This window comes from Oryctolagus cuniculus, chromosome 2, assembly GCF_964237555.1.
Source record: "Oryctolagus cuniculus chromosome 2, mOryCun1.1, whole genome shotgun sequence".
In the NCBI taxonomy this organism is placed as follows: Eukaryota; Metazoa; Chordata; class Mammalia; order Lagomorpha; family Leporidae; genus Oryctolagus; species Oryctolagus cuniculus.
In genome coordinates, this window is record NC_091433.1 from 155,652,139 (window position 1) to 155,678,579 (window position 26,441).

At 43.8% G+C, this 26,441-nt stretch overlaps 2 protein-coding genes and 1 long non-coding RNA gene across 5 annotated transcripts in view; 2 read left to right on the plus strand and 1 right to left on the minus strand.

Moving 5' to 3' along the window:
- The first annotated feature begins 3,726 nt into the window (after nt 1–3,726).
- Nucleotides 3,727–20,127, plus strand: CALM2 (calmodulin 2). The gene is given in 6 exon segments (NM_001195640.1): nt 3,727–3,888; nt 9,447–9,477; nt 17,854–17,997; nt 18,089–18,195; nt 18,427–18,562; nt 19,400–20,127. Coding segments are annotated over 6 exon segments (450 nt in total). The 5' UTR covers nt 3,727–3,885; the 3' UTR covers nt 19,429–20,127.
- LOC138848629 (uncharacterized) lies at nt 19,743–25,605 on the minus strand. Its single transcript, XR_011386657.1, has 2 exons — nt 25,300–25,605; nt 19,743–25,106 (listed from the first exon to the last, which is right to left on the minus strand). It is a non-coding gene; the product is annotated as an uncharacterized lncRNA (long non-coding RNA).
- STPG4 (sperm-tail PG-rich repeat containing 4) overlaps nt 25,404–26,441 on the plus strand; it is a 50,832-nt gene continuing 49,794 nt past the window's right edge. For all 3 annotated transcript variants that reach the window (XR_011386656.1, XR_007916514.2, XM_002709726.4), the window contains exon 1: nt 25,404–25,562. Coding sequence is in view for 1 of the 3 variants with exons in the window: in XM_002709726.4 (XP_002709772.2) it covers nt 25,482–25,562 (81 nt within the window). In the remaining 2 variants the exon portion in view is untranslated. The remainder of the gene's footprint in view (nt 25,563–26,441) is intronic.

Sequence of the window (26,441 nt, forward strand, 5' to 3'; positions counted from 1 at the left end):
TGCCTGGAACTGTCTAGATTTAGCACCAGCTTCTCAGGAAGCCCACCCATTCTAGGCAAATCCAGGTGGTTGCTAGCCCTAAACTGTCATCTCCATTTTTTTTTTTTTTTGATGAGTAAATAAATGAGAGGCAGCATGCCAATATTCAGTCTAAAATCCCTCAACTCCCCCGGTGTGCATGTAGACATAAACCCATCCAAGATATCTGGAGGATTCAGGTCTTTCCCTGTAGTCATCAACCCTCACAGGGCTGAGAATGCGATGGAAAAATCTTGACCTGACCGAATTCCTGGCTCAACTCTGTTCTGTCCCATAATCCTAGAGGAAGAATAGTTTAACTTTCTTAACCATAGCTCTTTATCTGAACCATAGAACAAGAAAATGAATTTAGCATTATTTTCTCAATTCTCTCAAGGTTGGTACATAACCAGTACATGTTCTAGATGCACACAGGAGAAGGTGATTCATCTGATGATAAATGGCTTCGAACGTTGTTTCTTTCACCCATTAAGAAACACATGGGCCCTAAAATCAAAACCATGGCTGTGTCTCTGCCCTCATTCATTAGCACAGCTGGCTGGAAGAGGGCAGCTACATAGGACAGGGCTGTGTTGTCTCTGCTCTGCGACTGGAAGAAGAGGCCTGGAAAGGAAGTGTATTCACATTTTCCCGAAACAAGCAAAGGCAGAGCGCTGTGGGCGCTTACCAGTGGCGAGGGGAGAACAGCCACCCAGCCATGGCCTAGGCCTTGGCGTGATGGTCACCACCGACTTTGCTTCATAAACTGGCAACTCCCATGGTCAGGCAGCTTTGTGTGTCATGTTGTAGAAGACAAATGCTCTATAAATAAATTGACTTGGAACAGTCTCAAATACGCAGAAACCACAATGGCTTTAAATGTAGCTCTTGATTTTTTTTCTTTATTTCTCATTTTCCTTCTCTTCTTGGAGAGGTCAGCAAGAAAAGTTCTGCAAGAGAAACCTTTACCAAAATTCGGCCTAAGAACCCTGGAAGAACTTTTCTGCATCCTGTGTTACAAGCATACCTTATTCCTAAACACTTGTTTAAAAAGCTCCTAGATTCAAAACATACGTTTCTAAGCATATACCTGCATATTATACCTAAGCTCGCACTTGTTATATGTTATGAATCAATCCTTTTAAAAATTCATTTGCTGGAGGAGGTGATTATTCATTTTGTCATCCAATTTTCCATCATTAAAAATTTCGTATGTAAAATCACTGCATACTGATGTGGTACTGTGTAAAAAGAATATTTTTAGTGACTAAGCTGAAAGAAAAGATCGCTGATGGCTCTTGTGTCTGAGGATCTCAGGGGAAATCAGAGACAAATTTCTGAAGAATACCTTGGAAAGATTTGGAAGCTGCCAGAATGCAGAGTAATGGAATGGTTGGCCTTGGGGCTCCATTTCAGCTCAGATTCTGGAGAGATGCCCACTTTTAAGTAACATTCTGCCTAATGGTATTTCATTTGCAGGAGAAAGATAATTAACTCTCCTTTCCCCCACCATCCTTCCATCACAGTGGCAAGGACAATAGAAGCACAGGGTCCCTAGCTTTCTTTGCACGGTCATTCATCTGAAAGGAAGATCACAGGGTTGCAAATGCGAGTTGGAGGAACACTTAATGCCTGGTTTGCACAACTGAAAGAAAGAGGACCCAACTCTGGCCTAGCAAAGAAAATACTTTTGATGGTGTGAGACAATGTCTAACTTGGCTAAGGGAGGTTAAATTCCACTGAAGCTTTCCAAGTGGGTGCAGACGGATGTTAGAGAGCATCAGAGGGGCCAGCGTTGTGGCTTAGTGGGTAAAGCTACCGCCTGCGACGCCGTTATCCCATATGGGCGCCGGTTTGAGTCTCCACTACTCCACTTCCAATCCAGCTCCTCACTAATGCACCTGGGAAAGCAGTGGAAGATGGCCCTAGTCGTTGGGCCCCTGCACCCACATCGGAGACACAGAGGAAGGTTCTGGCTCCTGGCTTTGGTCTGGCCCAGCCCAGGCTTTTGCAGCTATTTGGAGAGTGAACTGGAGGATGGAACATCTCTCTCAAATAAATAAGAAGTAAATAAATAAATAAATAAATAAGAGTATCAGAAATGGGCTTGTTAAGCAGGAGGATGTCCTGCAGGAAGTCTTATCAGTAGTAGGCAAGATTTCACTATGGCTTGCTAAAAATGCCATTCACTAGGTTCAAGCTCCACCCACCCGTGCTTTTTTCTGGAAGTTCTAAGGTGCTGACATGGCCCAAGGCAATTCTTTCTGGGTTGATTCTGCCAAGAACCTTCTTGAGGATCTGCACTCCGAGCAGTGAAACCCCAGTTCCTCACTAACTCGCTAGCACTTAGCTGGCTGTCTTCGTGGGGTTCCAGTATCATTCAGCCACCAGCAGCGCCTCCATCCTGCAGTGCCGAAGCGCTCCTCTGGGCCTTTCCTACTATTTCCTTTACCTAGAATTTGCTTCCTTTCCTCTCTGCCTTCTTGCCCACATATGTCAGCCTTAGTTTAGGAGTCCTCTTCTCCAGGAAGGCGCCTTGAAACCTTTCGGCGGAGCAAAAGTCCTCTCCTCTGAGCTTACAAGCCCCTTCTATGGTAACAACTGCATTATTTTCAAATGGAGTGCACACAGCAGGCGCTCACTGCTTGCTAAATATCCTAGGCTACACACATTCTTGCTTATTTTGGGTGGAACCAAGGAGCTTTCGTGGTTTTAAAAAAATACCCATTTATATCTGAGAGGTTAGAAAACCCGAACAGATTTGGTTATGAACAGGAAGTGACTCCTTGTTAGGGGCCTACTCTGCGCCACGGACATTTTATTTTAGATTAACCATAATTTTGGCATAATTCCAATTATTGCAGTATTCTTACCGGACAGGTAGTACTGCCTCCATACAAGCGAGGCTAAAGATTAAGTGACTAATCCAAGGTCATACATCTGCGAGTGACCCAGCCGAGACTCACATCCAGGTCTGACGCCAAGCTCAACTCTCACTCCTCAGTATCAGGCACCGGCCCCACAGTCTCAGATCCTGAGACTTTTTTGTTTTCCCTGACAAATCACCGCGGGCAAGGGAGGCAGGGGGAAGTAACAACGAAGCCCCTTCAGATGACCTGTGAGCGGCTGCATCCGCCCGCACCCAGATTCCACGGGTTTTTGTGAGGAAGTGAAATGGAAAATGTGGCCGCCACGAGGCTGAAACACTAGGCCGAGAAGCCAAACCTAGGGTGCTTCATTCTCGGCGTAAAGTGTTTCCGTCCGCCCCTCAACGGGGACCAGCAAGCCGTGTGTGCGAGGGCGGCGGGGCAGGATGGGCGGCGGAGCAAGGTTCCCCAGCCAAGCGCAGAGCACGCGACTCCGCCGCCTGGCGCAGTTGCCAGGACAGCGCGGCCCGTGCAGCAACGGCACAACCCGCACCGCGTCCCGGCGGCGGCTGCGAGGCCGAGTGACGCATTGCAGGTACGAACCAGCCAATCAGAGGCCGGCTCGATGGTCCTCGCACACGCGTCGCCAGCACGGTGCTCCTCCGCGCCGCAAAGTAGCGCCCCTCAGGCGTGGCTCCACCGGCGTTTTAACGGCCCGCTGGGGAGTGAAACCCAGTTGCGTCATCAGTATCCCCATTTCCCTTTATCTTTTGCCTTGTTGACCAAGTAACTGTGACTCTCAGGGTCTCGAGGAGAGTTTGGGGGGTGGGGTGGGCCGGGACTCGTTCGCGATGTTCCGTTATCTGGGCTGCGGCGGAGGGATCCGGCGGAGGGAGGTGTTTATGAGGCGCTGGGGGCGGAGGAGGAGAATTAGTCCGTGTGGGGCGAGCGAGCTGAGTGGTTGTGTGGACGCGTCTCGGGAACCGGTAGCGTTTGCAGCATGGTGAGTGCGTCGCCAAGCTGCGGGCGCTCGGCCTGTGGGAGGGAAGGGGCTGCAGCGAATGGACTCAAGAATGGGCACTCTCTTTCTCGACGCCCTCACGGAGTGGGTTTCACCGGAGGGGCGGCACGAAAGAGGCCGGGGGGCGCCGGTGACGGTTGTGTCGCAGGTGCTCCCCCACCCCCATTCTCCTCAGCGCGGTGTGTGTGGGGGGTCTTCCTCTGTGTACTGGGGGCCAGGCGCACAGCCCCCGAGGCCGTGAGGTTTGTCCGGGCTCGGTGGGGGAGGATGGGTCCGGGGTTGGGGGCAGCCCGGCACACGGGGGCGGAGAGAAAGTGGGGAGAGGGGGAGCGGGGTCGCGCAGAGCCTGCGGTCCGATTCCGGAAAGGTCAAGCCGGGGCCCGGATTCAAACACCCAACGGACGGTTAGTGCGGGCGCCAGGAAGCGCCTTTGTCCGCTCGCGGCCGCCATGCGCTGAGGGGGCGGGAGGAGCGCGCGGGGCCCCGGGGCGAGCGCCAGCGCCGCCGTTGGCCCGTGGGGCCCGCGTGCCGGGGTCTGGGGGCGCGCGGGCGGGCGGGCGGGCGGGCGGCGCGCAGTGTGGGCCGAGCCCGCGCGCTGCAGGGAGCGGCCGGTGGGGGCGGGGCGGGCGGGCGGGCGCCGCGCGGGCCCCGGAGCCGCCGCCCCGCTCGGCTCCGCTCGCGCCCCAGCTGCTGCGCTGGCACCTGCAGGACTGCGGAGGTCTCCGCGGCGGCGGCGGGCGGGCGGGCGGGGGAGGGGGCCGCGGCGCTTCCCATCCCCCCGCCCCGCAGCGCTCGTCTTCGGGCTTCGTCCATTTTTCAGCACCCGAGCTGGGTGCTGCAGTTTTTTTTCTAAGTGGATTTGTCATTGAAGGAACTGAGCTTTGTGCCTGAGGTCGGGCGTCTCCTGGAAATACACACCTGGTTACGCAGAGCACTGGGTTCCAGCGAGAACCTCAAAGGCGTTTCCGTTCGCTCGCGAGTGAAAACGGGCTCTGGTGCGAAAGTCGGTCTTGGAGGGGGGCCCCTGCCTCGATCCTATTCCTGAATACGCTCCTGATGCGAAAGCCCCACTGCCACTCGGCGTTCCTTGAAAAGAGCTCGTATTTCCGTAAGGAACTAGCCGGGTGATCTTAACGGACGATTCATTTATACAGTAGAAGCTGTCAAATACTGTAGTGATAGAATCAGTGGGGGGGTGGGGCGCGTGCCGCAGAGAATTTTAAAAAGCATTTTGCTCAAACCTATGACTGGAGCCGCTTGTTCTTGCCTGAAAAAAAAATCTAATAAGGGCGATAATTTGCAGTGCTTCTGCCAAGTGGTTAAGGCGATGGGTGTGTCCAGGAGGCAAGGTGACATCTTAAACAGGAGTTGAGAATCCTTGCCAACTGAAACCTCCAGCCTGCCTGTGTGGGTGTGGGGAGAGTTCACCTTGGATCAAACTGGCGTTTGTTTTTAAGTTTGACGGAGTCGTCCCCTCTTGATATTTTAAATTCTGAATTTTAATAAGCAGGTTCAATTTCTCTTTAAGGCAAAAACAGGATGTGCCACAGGCATGTAATTCCACATAGTAAATTTAGAAGAAAAATTCAAATGACGAGTAAGTAATGCAGTTTGTATCTAAAGGCTTACATGATAAGCTTTTGTATTTACCGTTGGCATCATTGATGCTTTGGCATTTTGAAAAATTGGGTTCGGGCAACTTCATAATTACTGGACTTGGAGATTTTAAATGAAGACTTCGTCAAGTTAAAGAATAAAAATAAAAGGTAGAAGTGTAGAATCAGATTGCTTGTATAGCTCATGGGTATCATGTCCATTATAAGGCAGATTGCTTCGAGAAGACTTGAAGCTAGAATGATTAGGTAAGTAAAAGATGTGGAGGTAGAAAAGTTTTATAGAAAGTTCCAGCATCCATAGAATGTAGATGTTCAGTGACAGCCCTAATTTTTATGAAGGCATTTTGTTCCAGTGGTTTTTCTTTTGGTCTAAGATTGCTGTATAGTAAAGTGCTGATCTATCAATTTTTTCTTAACCCTACTGAAATAATTTTAAGACTGTTCATGGGATGGGTAAAACTTCTGTAATTGTAAAAGCATTTCACATATAAACCCTTTGTTGCATCTAAGCATAAGTAGCATATGGGGGAACAGGTGGAAGATAGTAGTTTGTATTCCTGTTTATGCCTGTGGATTCATACATTTATTGGATTATGAAGTTGGAAATTATTGGAGATCACTTTTTCCAAGCGTTTCATACCTGCCTAGAAGGCCGTTTAGGAAATGTTTAATAGATAAACAATGCACTCACTTCAGGTCACTCATGTAGTGTGCATTAGTGCCTCTTGGTGTTCACAGATCATCTGTGGTTGCTCAGAAATGCAGATTCTAGTTCAGTAGGTTGGCTGGAATTGTAGAGTATACCAACGCAGAAATAAGGAAGTAAAAACGTCATCTCTCCAGTGAATTAGTCTTCATGTTGCTGAGATACACGTTAATGAGCTTGAGTTTTCCCAAAAGTATAATTCTGGTTGTTCTAAGAAAATGGCGCTCTCCATAGACAGAAAAGCACTAAATTTATTTGTAGTTAGCAAATTGGAGTGCTAGGAAGTCTTTGAAGACTTGCTTTTGGTAGTCTTTAATCTGAATGTTGCTGGTAATATTTAAAAATTTTGAAATTATGAGTAAATAGTAAATACAAAAAATTACTTGATGGAATCTTCCAAACAAGATTGAAAGCTTTCAGGTTGAGGTAACAGTCTGTGCTTAGTTCATTGCTTGAAGCTTATCTAAGATTGTATTTCCCTGGAGGTGGAGAGCTGGACAAGATGGTGTGAGAGCTTTACATTTTAAAGTTTACAGGCAAAATTGGATAGTAAAGTTATCCTATATGACTATTGCTTTTTCTCCCTAAGGGTTTTTCATCATTCATGTGTTTAAATTTTCCCAAAATCCTTCAACATATTGAGAGAATAAACACCACTGTCTTTTGTGTACGTGAAAAACCCATTCCTTAAGCTTTCACACATAGTGCAGTGCCTACCACACGTTTAGGTTAACATTTTTAGTCTTAAACTGATTTTACCTGCTGCCATCTGTCCCTGAGTTGTACTTTGTGATTTCAGTTTGTGCAAATAAGTTTTCTCAGCTTAAATCAAAGTTAACATGGAACTTTTGTTGTAAAGGGCTTGATGATTTGTGTGGAAATCCAGCTAGTGTGGTTATTTGTTATTGTGGATTCTTTGATTAATTTATGTAGATTGTAGTTTGTGGGACCTATGAGGCTATCCCTTTGTGTATCTTCTCACACTGCACAGTAAACCTTATAAAGGTAGGTGGTGTCATTCTTGTCTTATTGATGAAGTTGAGTAATATATTCAGGGTCAGTCACACAGCTATTAAGTAGCAAATCTGGGATACCAGCCCAATTATGACTCAGAACACCATACTTTTTCATCCACTATGAAATGTTGCCCTTCCTTCAGAGGTGGAGTCCTGCAAAAATTGACTAGAAGTAAATTCTCTGTTGCTTTCTTTTAATAACATGGTAGACATCAACTAGGTGGGTTTATGGGATTGTAAATTCGGGGGTGGGCATAGGGATCTTTGGCTGCACCAAGTATTTGTTAGAGAATTGGGACTTGTAGGAGTAAAAGTAGGGTGTTTGGGTTTTTGGTTTTTGTTTTTGTTATAGGTTTACATTATAGTCAAATCAAAGTTGTTGAGCAAGAAAGAAACTTTTTCTGGGTTCTCAAATTTTCTTCCATACCCTAGAGAAAATGTGAGGCTTTTCCATATAGAGGCATTGCATTCTCAGGGAAGTGTTCATTTAAAAAAATGAAATCGGGAGTGTTTGTTTTTACCTACAGATAAATGAGCTGATTAATTATAGAGACACTTGACAGCATGTTGGTAGGCATTTTGAATGGACTGTTCCTTGTCGGTGTCCTTCAGTACCATGTGTGTAGATGTTTTATGGATGTATACACAAATAAGCAATGACATCCAAAGGCCACAGGAACAGCAAGGAGCCTGTATATTTTGCAAACATCTTCATATGTTCCAAATTTAAAACCTCAAGGTATTGGATATGTCTTGATACCTTAGTGCCTAGTTAATCCTGGTTCTTTTAGTCACTATTTCTTGTCCTACACCCCATTCCTCCTCAATTTAACCTTATCCTCTGTTTCTCCATCTGTAAGATTGGGAATAATAATACCATTATAAGAGTACTGTGAAGATGGGATAAGATTAGATTGTAGAAAGCGTTTTAGCAATTTTTTTTTCAGGTTTTTTTTTTTTAATTTAACAGAGTTATAGACAGAGACAGAAAGGTTTTCCTTCCATTGGTTCCCCCCCAAAAATGGTCGCCACAGCCAGCGCAGCACCGATCCAGAGCCGGGTGCTTCTTCCTGGTCTCCCATGCGGGTGCAGGGGCCCAAGCACTTGGGGCATCTCCCACTGCCCTCCTGGGCCACAGCAGAGAGCTGGACTGGAAGAGGAGCAACTGGGACTAGAACCTGACACCCATATGGGATGCCGGTGCCGCAGGTGGAGGATTAACCAAGTGAGCCATGGCGCTTGCCCCTTAAGATTTATTTGAAAGGCAGAGTTACAAAGAGGTGAGAGGGAGAAGTCTTCATCTGCTGGCTCACTCCTGAAATGGCCCCAATGGCCCGAGCTGAGCCAATCCAAGGCCGGGAGCCAGGAGCTTCTTCCAGGTCTCCCACATGAGTGCATTGGCCCGAGAACTTGGGCCATCTTCTTCTGCTTTCCCAGGCCATAGTAGAGAGCTGGATTGGAAGTAGAGCATCCAGGACTTGAACCGGTGCCCGTATGGGATGCTGGCACTGCAGGCGGTGGCTTCACCTGCTATGCCACAACGCCGACCCCAATGTCTGAAAATTTTTAAAAGCAAAACCAAGTAACTTCTCCATGTGCTATAAAAATATAAACCTTAGATTGGCTTTGGGATTTTGTAAAGTGAGAGAAAATGGATGACTTAACATTTGTAAATGCAGTACAGATGTTCAGAACCCTGGTTTCTTTGCATTTGCCTCACAGGTGAGGGGTAAAATCTGGTAGCTCTTTTTTTGTTTGTAAAATCAGTTTCATGTCAGAATGATGTGTTTAATCATGTGTGAGTAATTTCAACTTGGGATTCCCATTACCTTAATTTTGGTTTCAGTGGGGATTTCTGGGAATAATGCTTAGTCTGCCAGAGGAGGTGAGCTTTAGTTTAGGTATATTTTATAAAGGAAACAGTGTTCCTATTGGATGGACTCTGTCCTTGCTTTAGAATCATTTCTCCATTTAAACTTCGTACTATGCCAAATTTGTATATTTTAAACTTGGAGGCAAGACAGCTAAGATAAACCAGATGTGTGCATTTTCTGTCCACCTGTGTATGTTGCCAGTACTAAGGATTGTTGAGCTAAATGAATCTTATGGTACATGATGAACCTTGAAAATTTTAACTTGTTGCTGTAACTGCTAATCTCCACACTCCCAAGTCCCTAATCTACCTCTTTGATCTCTTTGTAGGCTGACCAACTGACTGAAGAGCAGATTGCAGGTGAGAAATACTCTACTAGATTGTATCCGTTGGATTTTATTACAAATTAAATCACCAGCCTCAGAATAAAATAGTTCTTTGAAATAGGTGATTTTGGTGTGTGTCATAGGTAGTAGGTAACATGAGTGTAATGTAATATGGTAATTCAGCCTGCTTTGGCAGGTGAGACTGTAACCCTGCCTGTGAAAGATGGTATAGGCCTAACTTTAATTAAATACAATTATTTTAGTCTATGTAGATATACTTCAGAGCCTGGTTTGGGGAAAGAGGGCTGTTTTTATGAAGACTTATCTCACAGTAAAACAAATTTGAGTTACTCAACGCTGTAACTCCAGTGTCTTGAAGTGTAGAATCAGAAGATGAACATGTTACCCTAAATTAGCTAATATTTAGACCTTAGAATTGCAGACAGCTCGAACATCACTATGCTGAAATGTACCAAAATATGAAACTTTTTGAGGGTTGATATGATACCACAGTGGAAAATTCCACAGATGACCTCATGTGTTGGGTTATTGTCAGAATACAGGCCATTGAAAATACATAAAATCACCTTCTGATTATGTGAACAAGGTATGCATGAAACAAGTGAATTTTCTATTTAGACTTGGGTCTCATCCCCAAGATACTTCAGTGTGTAGGTGCAAGTATTTCAAAATCTGAAATCCAAAATACTTACAGTCCTAAGTATTTTGGTTAAGGAATATTCAACCTGTGTAATCAAGTCAGAGAATAACCATTTCTCTAGTGAAAACATCTGAAAGCTAGCCTTTTATATTATTGTGGAGATATGTGAAGTTAATACATAAAACCTGATGTAATTGTTACTTTTGATTTTATTCTAGGACTTTGAGATAGTTCTTTAACTTAAAAATGTTGGAGGAACTTGCAAAAGTTTGTTTCCTTTTTTTTGGATTGCAGTGCTGAAATGCTTTTCATGATACTGCTTTGCTACATTAGAACAACACAGTACATTATTAGTGCAGGTGCCAAGCAGTTCAACTGCCATGATTTTCTCAGGGAGCAAAAAGTTGAAAGTGTTGAAGTACTTGAGCTTTTGTTTCCTCCCCATTGGAAGTCAACCCATTTAAGACAAGCTCACACCCCCATAAATGCACAGAAATTTGGAGATACCAGAAATCACTAGCCTCCTTGAATATCATAAATATTATCAGTGTTTTTTTTTTTTTTTTTTTCTTTTAGGATTTATTTATTTGAAAGGCAGTCAAAGGGAGAGAGAGAGGTCTTCCTTTTGCTGGCTCACTCCCCAAATGGCTGCAATGGCAGGAGCTGGGCCAATCCAATCCAGGAGTCAGGAGCTTCCTCTGCAGGACTCCACTGCTTTCCCAGGCTATTAGCAGGGAGTTGGATCAGGAGTAGGGTAGCCGGGACTTGAACCAGTCCCATGTGGGATGCTGGCGCTGCAGGCGGAGAGGCTCAACCTACTAAGCCACAGCACCAGCCCCAGTCTTAAACTCTGACTTTCCCCTCTTAATATACTTTTTCATTTTTCTGTATTCCCGGTCAGATAATGGCCCCCTGGACACAGCACAAAATATTCACCTTAGTTTGGGAAATGTGTTATATAAGGTGTATAACATAAGGTGCCTATCATGTGGTTGATGTACCTAAAGACAGCTCTTAATTTTTTTTTTTTTTTTAAAGATTTATTTATTTGAAAAGCAGAGTTACAGAGAGGCAGAGAGCAAGCAAGAGCGAGAGAGCTCTTGCATCTGCTGATTCACTCCTCAAATGGCTGCAGTGGCCAGAGCTGAGCTGATCCAAAGCCAGGAGCTTCTTCCAAGTCTCCCATGTTTGTGCAAGGGGCCCAAGGACTTGGGCCACCTTCTTCTGCTTTCCCAGGCCATAGCAGAGAGCTGGATCGGAAGTGAAGCACCTGGAACTTGAAAACTCGGGAAACTCTGAATCAGGATATGGTTATCCTAAGAGGCATCTTGCTATGCTAAATGCCCACCCTAGCACACATATTTTAAAAACAAATGTTTGAATATAAGAGGATCAATCTTGAATGATTGATTGCATTTTTATAAAATAATATTTGTGGTTCATAAGAACATCGTCTTTAGGGTAAAATCTTTTCATTGGCTTCCATCATGAAATTAGGTTTCTAGTGGGAGTGGAAGAATAATGTGTTCTTAGATACTCTGCTTATCTTGTCTTTCTCCAGAGCACAGATGTATCTTTAAAATTAATTTTGGCTCCAGATTTTACTGAAGTTTGAGCACAGGAACCAAAACTTTCATGTAAGATAGGGGTCTTTTAGCCTCAGTGCCTTGCCATGTAGTAAGCATGAAATACGCCACAGTGCCGGCATTCCCATATGGGTGTTTTAATCTGGGAAGTTTAATTGCTCATGACTAGTATATCTTAAAGTCTTAAGATCTACTTGTTTTATAAAATATTAAGCTTCATACATAAAATGCAGCATTGAATGTATGCATAAATGCAACTTTTTAAAGCTGTGTTAACATGTAATAATACTACAGATTGGTTTAGAAATTTTTTTTTTAATGATTTATGTATTTGAAAGCCAGAGTTGCAGAGAGAGAGAGGTCTTCCATCAGATGGTTCACTCCCCAATTGGCCGCAAGGGCCGGAACTGTGCAAATCTGAATCCAGGAGCCAGGAGCTTCCTCTGGGTCTCCCACACAGATGCAGACGCCCAAGGACTTGGGCCATCTTCTGCTTTCCCAGGCCATAGCAGAGAGCTGTATCGGAAATGGAGCAGCCGGGTCTCAAACTAGCACCCACATGGGATGCCAGTGCTTCAGGCCAGGGCGTTAACTGGCTACGCCACAGCGCCAGCCCTGGTTTAGGAATTTCTGACAAATAATTTGGTCTAGGAAATTGGTGGTGTTCAGGTGAAGTTACTAATGTTAAATTACCTCATCCTGAAGAATATCAGTCTAGTTCGGCATCACTAACATGTTAATGACTTTATTATGATGTCTTTAGTTGTTGGTATTTGACATCTAGAGGACTGTGTATGGAGAAAATGTACAGAAGTTTTCTTTTTAACAAATCTGTACTTAAACCTTTATTAAACTTTCAGGGTCCAAATTCCATAGAAATAATTAGTTTATAGCAGCTTATTACATAGTGTCATGCGAAGTTGCACTACATAAGACCTTTAAGGGATTATAATTCTGAATTTTTAAAATAAGTACAAGTTAGTAAGTAGGCATTTGAGCTTTTAATAAACTTATGCAATAAACTAATCAGGATAGGGACTTATGAACCGATAAAACATAGTGTGGTTTTTCTTCAAGTTTTGATTTAGGCATGACTCAAATAAATTTCTGGAGGTTCCTTACATTAATCACTTATGTAAAAGAGATGTTCTTTGTTCTGTGACATTCAGGACCTGGTCTTACTACTCTGTATGTAGGTTTTGGCTCTGGGATTTGTATTTCAAGTCCTTACCAGGAGTTACTCTTTAGAACTATGTGCTTCTATACATAGAGATTGTTTTGAAATACAGTGAACTTAAGTTTGTACTTTGAAGTTTACTCTAATTCACAGTTTCACGGGTATTTCCGGCTACAGTGTGGAAGCACAAGTAGAAATTTGGAATAAACCTTGACCTTTAAGATGTTGTCAATTCTTCCTTCTTGAATGCATGGTTTCTTTTCTGCCTTTTTTTTTTTTTTTAAATTCCAGTTCATTAGGATTTACACGTTGCAGATTTTCACCTACTTAGTATTTTTTTTATTTGAAAGTCAAGAGTTAAACAGAGAAAAAAGAGGCAGAGCGAGAGGAGAGGTCTTCCATCCACTGGTTCATTCCCTCGTTGGCCACAACGGCTGGAGCTGGGCCAATCCGAAGCTAGGAGCTTCCTCCGGGTCTCTCACTTGGGTGCAGGGGCCCAAGGACTTCGGGCATCTTCTACTGCTTTCCCAGGCATAGCAGAGAGCTGGATTGGAAGTGCAGCAGCTGGGACTCTAACCAGTGCCCATATGAGATGCCAGCACTGCATGCGGTGGCTTTACCCACTACACCACAGCGCCAGCCCATTTCCTGCTTTTCACTTCTTCCAGTGTACAATTTATTTTATTTCATTAAAGATTTATTTTATTTATTTGAAAGCCAGAGTTACACAGAGAGCAGAGGAGAGGCAGAGATAGAAGTCTTCCATCTGCTGGTTTACTCCATAGATGGCCGGAGCTGTGCCGATCAGGAGCCGGGAGCTTCTTCGGGTCTCCTACACGGGTGCAGGGGCCCAAGGAGTGGGACCAGCTTCCACTGCCTTCCCAGGCCATAGCAGAGAGCTGGATTGGAAGTGGAGCAGCAGGGACTCTAACCAGAGTCCATATGGGATGTGGGCGCCTCAGGCCAGGGCTTTAACCTGCGCCACAGTGTCAGCCCCCCCCCCCCCCCCCCAGTGCCTAGCTCACTAGGCTAATCCTCCGCCTGTGGCACTGGCACTCTGGGTTCTAGTCCTGGTTGGGGCTCCTCTTCCAGTCCAGCTCTCTGCTGTGGCCTGGGAAGGCAGTGGAGGATGGCCCAAGTGCTCAGGCCCTGCACCTGCATGGGAGATCAGGAAAGAAGCACCTGGCTTCTGGCTTTGGATCGGCGCAGCACGCCGGCCATGGCAGCCATTTGGGGGGTGAACCAACGAAAGGAAGACCTTTCTCTCTGTCTCTCTCTCACTGTCTAACTGTAAAATAAATAAATAAATAAATAATAATAAAAAAGAAACTCATAAAATACACCCTGCTTCTTAACAGAATTTAGCTTTTAGTTAAATCCTGTAATAGAAAAAAAATGTTGTTAAACAGTGGAAATTTATGCACTTTATAGTTGTGATAAATAAAAGGTGCCATGGCAAAGTACTTTCGCAGAGAATGGAAGTATAAACAACACACATATCTAAATATTTCTGTAACATAAGTCTTGATTATATTAGGTGATAGATGCTGTGTGTTCAAACCCTAATTGTTATGTATTTCAGACAGTGCCTCTATATATTCATGGAGTTTTTGTTGGGATCTTGTTGTTGGGGGTGGAGGCCTTAGTAAAATGAAAATGTTGAGCATTTAATCCTGTGTGGGCTGGGGATCCCTTATTATTTTTGTCTTTATGTTGATCTAGATAAGCACTGTATACTATTTTCACAAAATTAATACTAGTGTGATACTAAGCTTTCGAAAGAACCCTGTTAGGAAGCAGTTGTAGTAGTTCAGGCAAAAAATGTTGGGACTTTCAACCAAGATATTAGGTGTAAGACTGAAAAAGATTCAGAAAGTATTTTTTAAAATGATTTGTTTATTCAAGAGACAGAATTGGTTCACTCCCCAAGTGCTCTCAGTGGTGCCCAGCTGGACTGGGTGGGAGCCAGGAATGTAATCCAGATCTCCCACATGGGTGGCAGGAACCTAATAACTTGTGCCATCACTACTGCTTCCTAGGGTCTACATTAGCAGGAATGTTGGACTCAGAAGGCAGAGCTGTTTATCAAACCTAGGGATTCCTATCTGGAACATTGGTGTCTTAGCCACTAGGCTAACCACTTGCCCCTGGGAATCAGGCAGTATTTAAGTTGTAGAATTCAATAGGACTGTCTTGGTTGAAGTCAGTCTGGGGAAATGTCCAGTAAACAGTCAGAAATGGAAGTCATTAGGGGCACAAGCAGTGGTGTAGCATTCAATTTGCTGCTTGGGATTCCTGCATCCTATATTGGAGTGCTTGAAGCCCCATCCTGGCTTTAGCTGAATTCCAGGTTCCTACTAAGTGTACCCTGGGAGACAGCAGTTGATGGCTTATACTTGGGTCCCTGCTATCCATGTGGGAGATTCTGATTGATTGGGCTCCAAACTCCTGGCTTGGGCCTGACAAGATGCTCCTGTTGCAGACATCTGGGGGAGTGAAATGGTGGATGGGACATCTATCTATAGCTGTCTCTGCCTTTGAAATAAAAGTAAATTTTGAAATTTTTTCCTTAAAAAGTTTTAGGGGCGACACTGTGCCTGCATCCCATATGGGTGCAGGGTCATGTCCAGTTTGGATGCTATAGGAAAGTGAGTTTTTTTTTTTTTTTTTTTTTTTTTTTTTTTTTTTTTTTTTTTTTTTTTTAGGGTTTATTTTTTAAAGAGTTACAGAGAGTTCTTACATCTGCTGATTCACTCCCCAGATGGCTGCAACAGCCTGAGTTAAGCCAAAGCCAGGAGCTTCATCAGGGTCTCCCACCTGGGTGGTGGGGATCCAGGCACTTGGGCCATCTGCTGTTTCCTCAGGCACACTAGCAGAGAGCTGGATCCAAAGTGGAGCAGATAGTATATGAACTGGTGCCCATGTGGTATGCCAGCATCTATGCAGTGGCTTTACCCACCACACCAGCCCCATTAATCTCTTCTCTTAACATTGTTTGCTAGACATAAAATTGTAATACTTCTACATATTCTTAAATTGGGAAGGTAGATAAGTTATTCCCATTGTTAAATGGGGAAATGTTGAAGCACAAAAGATTTAGTAATTTGTCCATATTACAAGCTAGTAAGTAGCAGAGCTAAGACATTTGTAACCCCTTCAGTCAAGTTCCAAAGCCTGTTTTTTAGTTTATGTGCCATATGACCTTGCATACTGAAACAAATGTTGGGCAACTATAGGTGATCATGGCTGAACTTAGCATCACCTGATAAGTTGGATCTGTAATTAATTGTGATCGTAGATTGAAGGGATAAAGGATATGAGTAGTGATGCCTTCAAAAATTTGCATTTGGAAAGTTTGGATTTAGTTGTAGGCTAAGAAACTAGTGGGCAGAATCAGTGGAGGAGTAGTTGAGCCCAAAGAAGAAATAATATGATGAAATAGAGCAGGAATAGACAGGTGGGGAATACTATAGGACTATAAGGAAAGCACATGTTTTCAAACGTTAGCCAAGCTTAATGGTCCTGTGAACTTTGGAACTGCTTTTGTATTTGGTTGCTGGAAGAGTCTAATACCTTTTAGAAAAGATAATAGGTTTGTTATTAACCCAGTGGTATGACCTTTCAAATTTAATCTTTGTTGTTCCTCTATCTGTAAAATAGTGTAGCCAGGTAGTCTGGAGTGTTGGTCAAGCAGCTTTCCATAACCAAAACAGTTTCACAAGAAAAATTTAAGGAATGATGCATTTAATTCTGTAAGCTTGCTGTTTGCATTCTAAAGAAAGATGTAGGGGCCGGAGCTGTGCATAGTGGGTAAAACTGCCTGTGGCTCCAGCATCCCTTATGGGAGTCCTGACTGTTCGCTTTGGATCCATCTCCCTCCTAATGTGCATGGGAAAGCAGCGAAATATGGCCCAAGTGCTTGGGCCCCTGCACCCTTGTGGGAGACCCGGAGGAAGCTCCTGGCTTCAGATGAGCCAGCTCCAACTGTTGTGGCCATTTGGGGAGTGAACCAGTGGATGGAAGGTCTTTCTTTCCCGTCCCACCCCGCCCTGGGGTCTTACTCTTTCAAATAAATAAATCTTTCAAAAGAAAGAAAAATGTAAGATATCTCTGCCTGTTTTCAGTGATATAGCACTTAGTTAAACCTGTACATTTGTAACATTTTTATCTTTCATTTATTTGAAAGGCAGAATGACACAGAGAGGGAGATAAGAGATCTTCCATCTGCTGGTTCACTCCCCAAAAGGCCACAGTGCTGGCCCTGAGATTGTAGGTGCATTAGCCAGGAAGCTGGATTCAAAACAGCAGCCAGTACTTGAACCTGTGTTCTGATACAGGATTCCAGCATTGCAGGTGGCAGCTTAGCACCACAGCACTTGGCCCCTGGACCTTCATATCTTGATAAGTCCATTGTAAACATCATTATGGATTATTTGGAGGTAGTCCTTTCTACCTTTTAGAAAAGGATACTGGCTTGTTAGATATTCTGAAAATAAGGAGCTCCTGTATAAGTAGATGATTGATTTAGGCAAAAACATGTCACCTTTGAAGTGAACTCTAAATGTGATGGGAATATTATAAATAAAAATACATGTTTGGTGCTGATAGTCTTATTTTTCTATTATCACTATAGATTAGCTCTGTAATTCTGAGTTCTGTTCCACTGAGAAGCTTAAGTGGAAAATAAAGTCCCAGTCATTTGGGACTTTTGATATTTTTTCCTCTTTTAACCTAAAATTATTTTACTTTGTGTGGTCTAGACCTTGGAGATCCCTACGGGATCTTAAACTACTTGTTAGATCAGTATGAGTGGATACTGGTATCTTTAGCCAGAGGTGTTTGCAATATCACAAACTTTTCCCACCTGATTCTTTAGGAATCAGAAGCCCATTTCAGGACTATCTCCACATACTTCTTTGCTTTGACTTTTTCTTCAGGAGGTTTTTATTGTTAACCTGTGTATTTGGATTGTGATCTTTTAAACAGAATTCAAAGAAGCTTTTTCACTATTTGACAAGGATGGTGATGGAACTATAACAACAAAGGAATTGGGAACTGTAATGAGGTCTCTTGGGCAGAATCCCACAGAAGCAGAGTTACAGGACATGATTAATGAAGTAGATGCTGATGGTAAAAGTCTTTAATAAATTTTGGGGGTGGGAGGATGGTGGAGGGAGTTGAAGAGGTATATATTTGCATTCTAATATTTCCACCATTTCAGGTAATGGCACAATTGACTTCCCTGAATTTCTGACAATGATGGCAAGAAAAATGAAAGACACAGACAGTGAAGAAGAAATTAGAGAAGCATTCCGTGTGTTTGATAAGGTAGGTAATGTATTTCAGAGTTGGATATATTAAATTATAATTTAAGGGTAAATGAAGATACCCAGACCTCTTAATTTGTTTATGAGTTACCAGTACACTTTGTCTAGATCAGCTATTTGTAAATTCTCTTCAACTTATGGATGTCTAAAGTATATTTTTGTCCCTAATGTGAAATTTAGCAAACCTGTTAAATTTCCATAATTTCACTCAAGTACTGGAATTTTTCTCTAGGATGGCAATGGCTATATTAGTGCGGCAGAGCTTCGCCATGTGATGACAAACCTGGGAGAGAAGTTAACAGATGAAGAGGTTGATGAAATGATCAGGGAAGCAGATATCGATGGTGATGGTCAAGTAAACTATGAAGGTAAGTCTTCACTCTCACTGCCTTTTTGCATGCTTTGATTTTTAAGTTAGAAGTACTTGTTAGGTGCCTGATCAAAATTAGCAACTCTCTCCACCCTCAAAGTTAGGATGCTAAACCAGTTATAGTCGTATTTGCTAAGCTTTTGCTATTCAATGTTGTCCACAAATGAGGCAAAATCAACATTACCTTGAGACTTTTTTAGAGCTGTTTATCAGGTTTTACCCTACATAGAATCTACATTTTTAACAAGATTCCTGGCTGATTCATACGCACATTAAAGTTTGAAAAGTGCTATATGCTTGGAACAATGTGGAAGGCTTAAACTTAATCCCAGTTCCCTAAAATGAAATTAAAAGTGACTTTTTTACTCCACTTGAGCTCCCCTACCCTCCTCCCAAAAAGTAGCTGTAGTCTGAAACTGTTTATATATGCTTCAGTTCAAAAGTATCATGCAAAGTTTTTTGGGAATTGAAAGGCTTTCTGGTAAAACCTTTGCCTTGAATTTTTTTTTCACAATATACATTTAGAAAACAGTGTAAAATTTGACTTTGAAAAACTGAGTTCATAGAACTGAAGTTGTAATACTCATTTATAATGCATCAGGCTTAAAAATCAGGTTTAAGCTATGACAACCAAGAATATTTAAAGCATTAATTGACTTCTTTGTCAGCAATGCTGAATAATTGCAGTTTATGATGGTCTGGCCCTGGTAGTAAGCCAGCTTGCCTCTGTACTTTATAATTTGAGGAAAAAGGGAAATGGAGACTGCTCAGTGAGTAAATGTGATTGGTTTTGTCATTTGTCATTGACTCAACTTTTTGTGTACTTCTTTTTCAGAGTTTGTACAAATGATGACAGCAAAGTGAAGACATTGTACAGAATGTGTTAAATTTCTTGTACAAAATTGTTTATTTGCCTTTTCTTTGTTTGTAACTTATCTGTAAAAGGTTTCCCCCTACTGTCAAAAAAAAAATATGCATGTATAGTAATTAGGACTTCATTCCTCCATGTTTTCTTCCCTTATCTTACTGTCATTGTCCTGAAACCTTATTTTAGAAATTGATCAAGTAACATGTTGCATGTGGCTTACTCTGGATATATCTAAGCCCTTCTGCACATCTAAACTTAGATGGAGTTGGTCAAATGAGGGAACATCTGGGTTATGCCTTTTTTTAAGTAGTTTTCTTTAGGAACTGTCAGCATGTTGTTGTTGAAGTGTGGAGTTGTAACTCTGCGTGGACTATGGACAGTCAACAATATGTACTTAAAAGTTGCACTATTGCAAAAACGGGTGTATTATCCAGGTACTCGTACACTATTTTTTTGTACTGCTGGTCCTGTACCAGAAACATTTTCTTTTATTGTTACTTGCTTTTTAAACTTTGTTTAGCCACTTAAAGAAAATCTGCTTATGGCACAATTTGCCTCAAATCCATTCCAAGTTGTATATTTGTTTTCCAATAAAAAAAATTACAATTTACCCAACTGTTGCTCTGAATCTGAGTCATTTGATTAACTTTGGAGGTCTAATCTTGAGAATAAAATGTGAAGCTGGTTCTATCTTGTTATATAGATAAGTATTTTTTTATTATCTGAAATTGTATTTTTTAAAAGATTTATTTATTTACTGGAAAGTCAGAGTTACACAGAGAAGGATAGGCAGAGAGAGAGAGGTCTATCATCCTCTGATTCACTCCCCAATTGGCCGCAACAGCTGGAGCGGCACTGATCTGAAGCCAGGAGCTTCTTGCAGTTCTCCCACATGGGTACAGGGGCCCAAGGACTTGGACCATCTTCTGCTATCCCAGGCCATAGCAGAGAGCTGGATAGGAAGTAGAACAGCTGGGACTCGAACCGGTGCCCATATGGGATGCCAGCATGGCAGGCGGTGGCTTTACCCACAGTGCTGGCCTCAAGATTGTATTTAGTGTTTAAATGAGGGTACTTTTAAATATTCGAATGGGAAATCTAAAAACCTTTTTGTACCTGGCATGGGAATTAGTGGCAGGTTAGGTGGTTGTTCTCTACCTTTTAAAAATCTTTTTTTAGGGGCTCATGCTGTGGCATAATACGTAAAGCCACTGCCTGCAGTGCCAGCATCCCATATGGGTGCCGGTTTGAGTCTTGGCTGCTCCACTTCCGATCCAGCTCTTTGCTATGGCCTAGGAAAGCAGAAGAAGATGGCCCAAATCCTTGGGCCACTGCACCCATGTGGGAGACCCAGAAGAAGCTCCTGGCTCCTCTGGCTCCTGATTGGCACAGCCCCCACTGTTGTGGCCAATTGGGGAGAGAACCAGTGGAAAGAAGACTTATTTTCTCTCTCTCTCTCTCTCTGATTCTCTTTCTGTGTAACTCTGACTCTCAAATCTTAGGTTAAAAAATCTTTTTTAACTTCAAATCTTTTCATCCATGTTCACTTCAGCTATACAGAGATGTTAAAACTGTTCAAATCTAGTTGGGGAGTGTCGTCATGGTTTTATTTTCTGATCTTTAAATTGTGCTTTTAAAATTCTATTACCACAAGAGAAAAAGGGACTTTTCAGTTGTACTGGCCTGTGACACATTTCACTGCAAAAAAGGTGGCTTTCGGGGAGTAGACTGGCAATGACTAAGCCTTGTTTTAGTTTTTGCTTGCATTGCTTTCTCTATAATTTAAGCTACTCAAAAGGTAGTTGTGTCAGGGTTTTGCTTTTTAACTACCTTTTAAATACTTAATGAAAGATTTCATAGCAACCAGAGCCAAGGTTAAAACATTAAGTATAATTGTTACCACAGGGTTTTAATTAACAAGGGGACAATTCCTTATTTGGCTTGATACTGCCCCATCTTTGTTTTAATATTGTTGCTCTTTAGTTCTAGAAAATAGGAAACTGGATGGCTAATGGAAGAAAAGAGTGATTAAATATGTTTTAGGCAGAGCAAGGGAAGTTAATAGGCATTAATAACCCTAATAAGGGTAATTACATTGTCACAGGTGAATTAAATAGGAAGATTTTAGATGTGTGCTCTACTGAGGCCCCATTAGACGTAGTGAGTTTGGTCAAAGGGAGATGCAAACAAAGTATTTAGTGGAACAAAAGTCATATTTCTGGTTGTTGGGGCATTTTCTTAGTTTGTGTTTTTTTGTTTGTTTTTTGTTTAAAGATTATTTGAAAGAGTCATACGGAAAAGGAGAGGCAGAGAGAGAAATAGGTCTTCCATCCTTTGGTTCACTCCCCAGTTGGCTGCAATGGCCGGGGATGTGCCGATCAGGAGCCAGGAGCTGCTTCTGGGTCTCCCACACGAGTGCAAGGGCCCAAGGACTTGGGCCATCTTCCATTGCTTTCCCAGGCCATAGCAGAGAGCTGGGTCAGAAGTAGAGCAGCTGGGACTGCAAGTGGTATCTACCTGCTGTGCCATAGCGGTGGCCACATTTTAGGTTTTTAAAACAAGTATGGTCCCTGGAGTTTTAACTGTAGCAGTCTTCAGATCACTGTGTGACCTTGAAGGTCTATTATCAAGCCTCAGTTTCCTTAACCTGTGAAAAGGGTACGATTTACTCGGCTGGTTTTTGACTTAATGTTTTTGTCTGTTTAAAGAGACCTTCTGTCTTGCTGGTTTCACTCATGCCTGGAACTCATTCTGGGTCTTGACCTGGGAAGCAAGATCCAAGTACTTGACCCATCCATTGCCTCCCAGGGTGTGCATCAATTAGCAGAGAGGGACCAGTGCTGTGGCATAGTGGGTAAGCATACCATATGGACGGTTCGAGTCCCAGCTATTGCACTTCCAATCCAGCTCTCTTTATAGCCTAGGAAAGCAGCAGAAAGATGGCCCAAGTGTTTGGGCCCCATGCACTCGTGGGAAACCCAGAAGAAATTCCTGGCTCCTGGCTTAGGATCAGCCCAACTCCAGCTGCAGGAGCCATTTGGGAAGTGAACCAAGAGATGGAAGACTTTTCTCTCTCTGCCTCTCTCACTCTGCCTTTCAAATAAGTAAATCTTAAAGTTAGCAGGGAACTGGATCAGAAGTCGAGCTGATACTCAAAACCCAGGGGATCCCAGATGGCATGTGGGCATCTTAACACTTGCATTAATGCCTGACCCAACTTGGTTTTTGTCTTTTGTTTTTAAATTCAGTGAAATTATTGAAGGTAGAGTACCTTAGCATATATCTTAACATCTTGGTGTTTGCTTGGTCAGTGTTAACTGTAAACCAGTTAACCCTGAAAAATGAGGATATCGGGTAGTTAATATTAGTGTCTTTCCAGTTTCAAGTTTTTTAAATTTTTTAAACCATTTATTTATTTGAAAATTACAGAGGTAGAGGCAGAGAAGAGAGACCAGTCTTCCATCTGCTGGTTCACTTCCCGAATGGCTGCAACAGCCAGAGCTGGTCCCATCCAAAGCCAGGAGCCTGGAGCTTCCAGGTCTCCCATGTGGGTGCAGGGCCCAAGCACTTGGGCCATCTTCCACTGCTTTCCTAGGCCATAGCAGAGAGCTGGATCAGAAGTAGAGCAGCTGGGACTTGAACCTGTGCCCAAGTGGAATGCTGGCACTGCAAGATGGAGCCTTAGCCCAGTATGCCACAGTGCTGGCTCCTGAATAGTTTTGAAAATTATAAACCAAAAATTACACTTGTGCAGAGTTCCATGTATCTCACACCCAACCTCTCAATATATTTTACTGTGTATCCAAAAAGCACACCCAACTTACCCTATTTTTAATCCAGTTTCCTGCTATCACTCTGCCTCAGATTCTTGTGATCTGCATTCTGTGTTCAGATTTTTCTTTTTAGCTTCCACATATGAGAACTTGTGATACTTCCTGTCTGAATGATAATTAAGCACATACTGAGCTGGATTGAAATCTCATTTCCGTTACTTCCTGTAAATATCCCGGGGTATAGTTTTAAGGAAATACTTCAAGTCTTAACCAGTTTTAGTTTTGTGCTAGGATTATGGTAATAATTCATCTGAAGATTTTGCTCTCATAATTTTACCAATAAACTGTCACCTTTGCGATTAAGGTGTAATGCATTCTCCTTGAATTTTTGGAAGAAGGTAAGACTTGTAAAGGTCAGAGATGGAGCCATTGTTGAGCTCTGTGTACTGTAGTTTTGTATTCTGAAAAATGCCTCCCCATCGGGACCTATTCCAAACTTTTAGGTTACCCTGAAAATAAATCTTAGGCTGCATAACACAGTGTTTTCTTCAGAGGAAATTTTGTTTATCCTACATGTTTAATCTATTTTATGGGTAAAGTCCTTGAAATCATTGACCCATGCTGTTTCTATTTTTGAGATGCTTAAACTATTTTCTCAAATACTCTCCTCAATTTCACACCTTGTGTGGGTTTCTGGACTTCTCTGTACTGGCACTGGCACCTCTCTAGAGGGTACCAGTCCCTGGTCTGCTGAGCTAGTTTTACAGGCTCAGCCAAAATAAGAAAATGAAATGAGGCACAGGAAGGACTTGATTAACTCCTTATACTGAGACCGAGTTCCCTGAGTGTGAGGACTCTGGTGTTTACCTCCCTCTCAGCCTTCTAATTTCACTATTTTAAACCTGGGGCCTTTTTAGTATTTTAAGAGAAGGGAGATGGAAGTCCTGTAGTCTCTTGCACCTTAAAAGTCACCCACAGGTCACCCGGGGTCTTGGAAGAAATGCAGAATCTTTAGCCTTGCCCCAGAATTAGAATAGAAATCTGTTTTAACAGGATCTCCACATACTTGATATGAACATCAGTTTTATAGAGGGGGAAACTGGTCATTTATTCAAATATGTTAATCACCTGTGTGTTCCAAGGACACAATTTTTAAAAATTGTGTTTTAGTTTTGTTTAAAATCAGGGGAGAGAGTCCTCTAATAAAGATAAGCACACATCCTTTGGGACATGATGGACTAGGCCTAGAGAGATGATTATTGCAAGCAGGTGGCCCTTAAAGATTTGCTGGGTAGTCAAAAAAGGTAGCATTCCAGGTGAAAGATACATTGAGACGGTAATGTGGAGATGGCTATTGGGGGTTTGCGAGCGTGGTACAGAGCATGAGGTCTCAGAAGGGATTGCCCTGTGGATGTAGCTTTTGGCCTGAAGAGAAGAGCCCACATTGAAGGCACAGTGCCGTACAGTTCTGAACATCTCAGCCGCATCTCACTAACCCCAGGCAGAGAATCAATCCTATCAAATGCGGCCGGCGTTCAGAGGTGGTCCAGCGAGGAGGAGGAAGGAACCAAGGCAGCAGGGAAAGATGAAGGCCGCTCGAACAGGAACTCCCAGTGCCCACGGTAGCAGCCCGGTCGCTGGAGGCTTTGGCAAGTCCCGTCTCTAGCAAGGTGTGTGCAGGAAGGCGGTGAGGGAAGCACGGGAGGGAGGTGAGAAATGGGAAGTCTGACGGGCAGTGGGGCGCTGCGGTCAGCCACGGACTTGAACTCTGCCACCTGAGGAGTGTTGCTGCCTCACCGCTCTTTCCTCATCCACAAAACCGGGACCAAAACCTGCTTTTCAAGTTGGTTACGAGGCTTAGATGAAGTCCCAGCAACACGGGCGGTGTTCCACACAATGAACTTCAGGTTGAGCGGAGGGTTGGTTTTGAAAGGGGAGAAGCCAGAGCCACGTGAAAATCCGGAGAGGAAAGCAGTGGTCCCGGCGTCGGAGCCAGGGAATCCTGTGCGCGCCCTGCCCCCCCCCCCCCTGAATTTCTGTCGGGGGTCGGAGCTGGTGGAGGTTGTTTGTCCCTCCCTCGACGCAGGTTCTCACCTGAGGACGCTGCTAGGGGACTCCAGGGACTTCCTCATTGCACGCGCGCGTGGGCGTCTCCGTGCCGCGTGCGCGCCGCTCTCCCCCACCCCTGAGCGCCTGCTGCGCACGCCCCGCCGCCGCCCGCGGTCACAGGCGCCTCCTAGCAACGGGACCCTAGCCTGGGCCGGGCGAGCGGCGCCATGGATCAGCAGGGCGTCACCATCACCTCCGCCGCCGGAGGACGGGAGGATCTGGAGCGGGAATTGCTCGCCGCGGCCTCGGTGCGGCCGGCGTCCTCTAGCCCCGCGCTGCCCTTTCCCGCCTCTCTGGTTTCCGGCCTGTGTGCCCCTCTGCTCGGTCTTCACTGGCTCTTCCCTTAGTTTTATTTCCCCTTCCCTTGCGGCCTCCGCTAGCCTTCCCCTCACCCTTTCCGTGCCTGCCTTCTCCCCATTAATTGCACTAGACAATCGGGAGGTTTCTCTCCTTTTTCCTTCTGTCTGCCTGGAGAATGGGGTTTTCCTCCCTTAGGCTATGGGGGACATTTTGTCCCGCCTCCTACTTTAGTATTTATTTATAATTTTTTTTTAACTTCTGTTGCGTTTTTAAGTAAATTTGGATGAGGGATGATGAACCCATCTTTTATTTTTTCCCCTTAAGATGAATATAAAACGGTGGATGAGTTTTGATCACGTGCCTTGGACAAAACCCAGCCGCAGCTGCCAGTTCCCTTGCTTTGGATTGAGCGTGTTTCTTTGCTCTCCTCACCACCTCCTCTCCCTGTTTCTCCGTAGAGGTGGGACGTCTGTCTTGACCTGCCTGAGAAAGCTTTCTGGGACTATACAATGCACAACCAGGAAGATGCATCAATAATATATACACGTCCAAAAAGAGTAGTGTGGATGGAACAATATGTTTTAAGAAATGCACATATTTCATAGTCAAATTAAAGCCCAGTGGTACCAAGTAGAATGGATTAAAGTTACTGAAATAACCGACCTGTTGACTTGGCAGAGGTGTTAAAAATTAAAGCTGCCATGTATTGTGTGGTGATTATGGGTGCAAGTGTTTCTGTGGGCAATGCCTGATTTTCATGCCGCCTCTGGTATGTTCTGATGTTCTTATGACTTTCCCAGTGCCCTTAGCTGGGCAGTGTTGGGCTC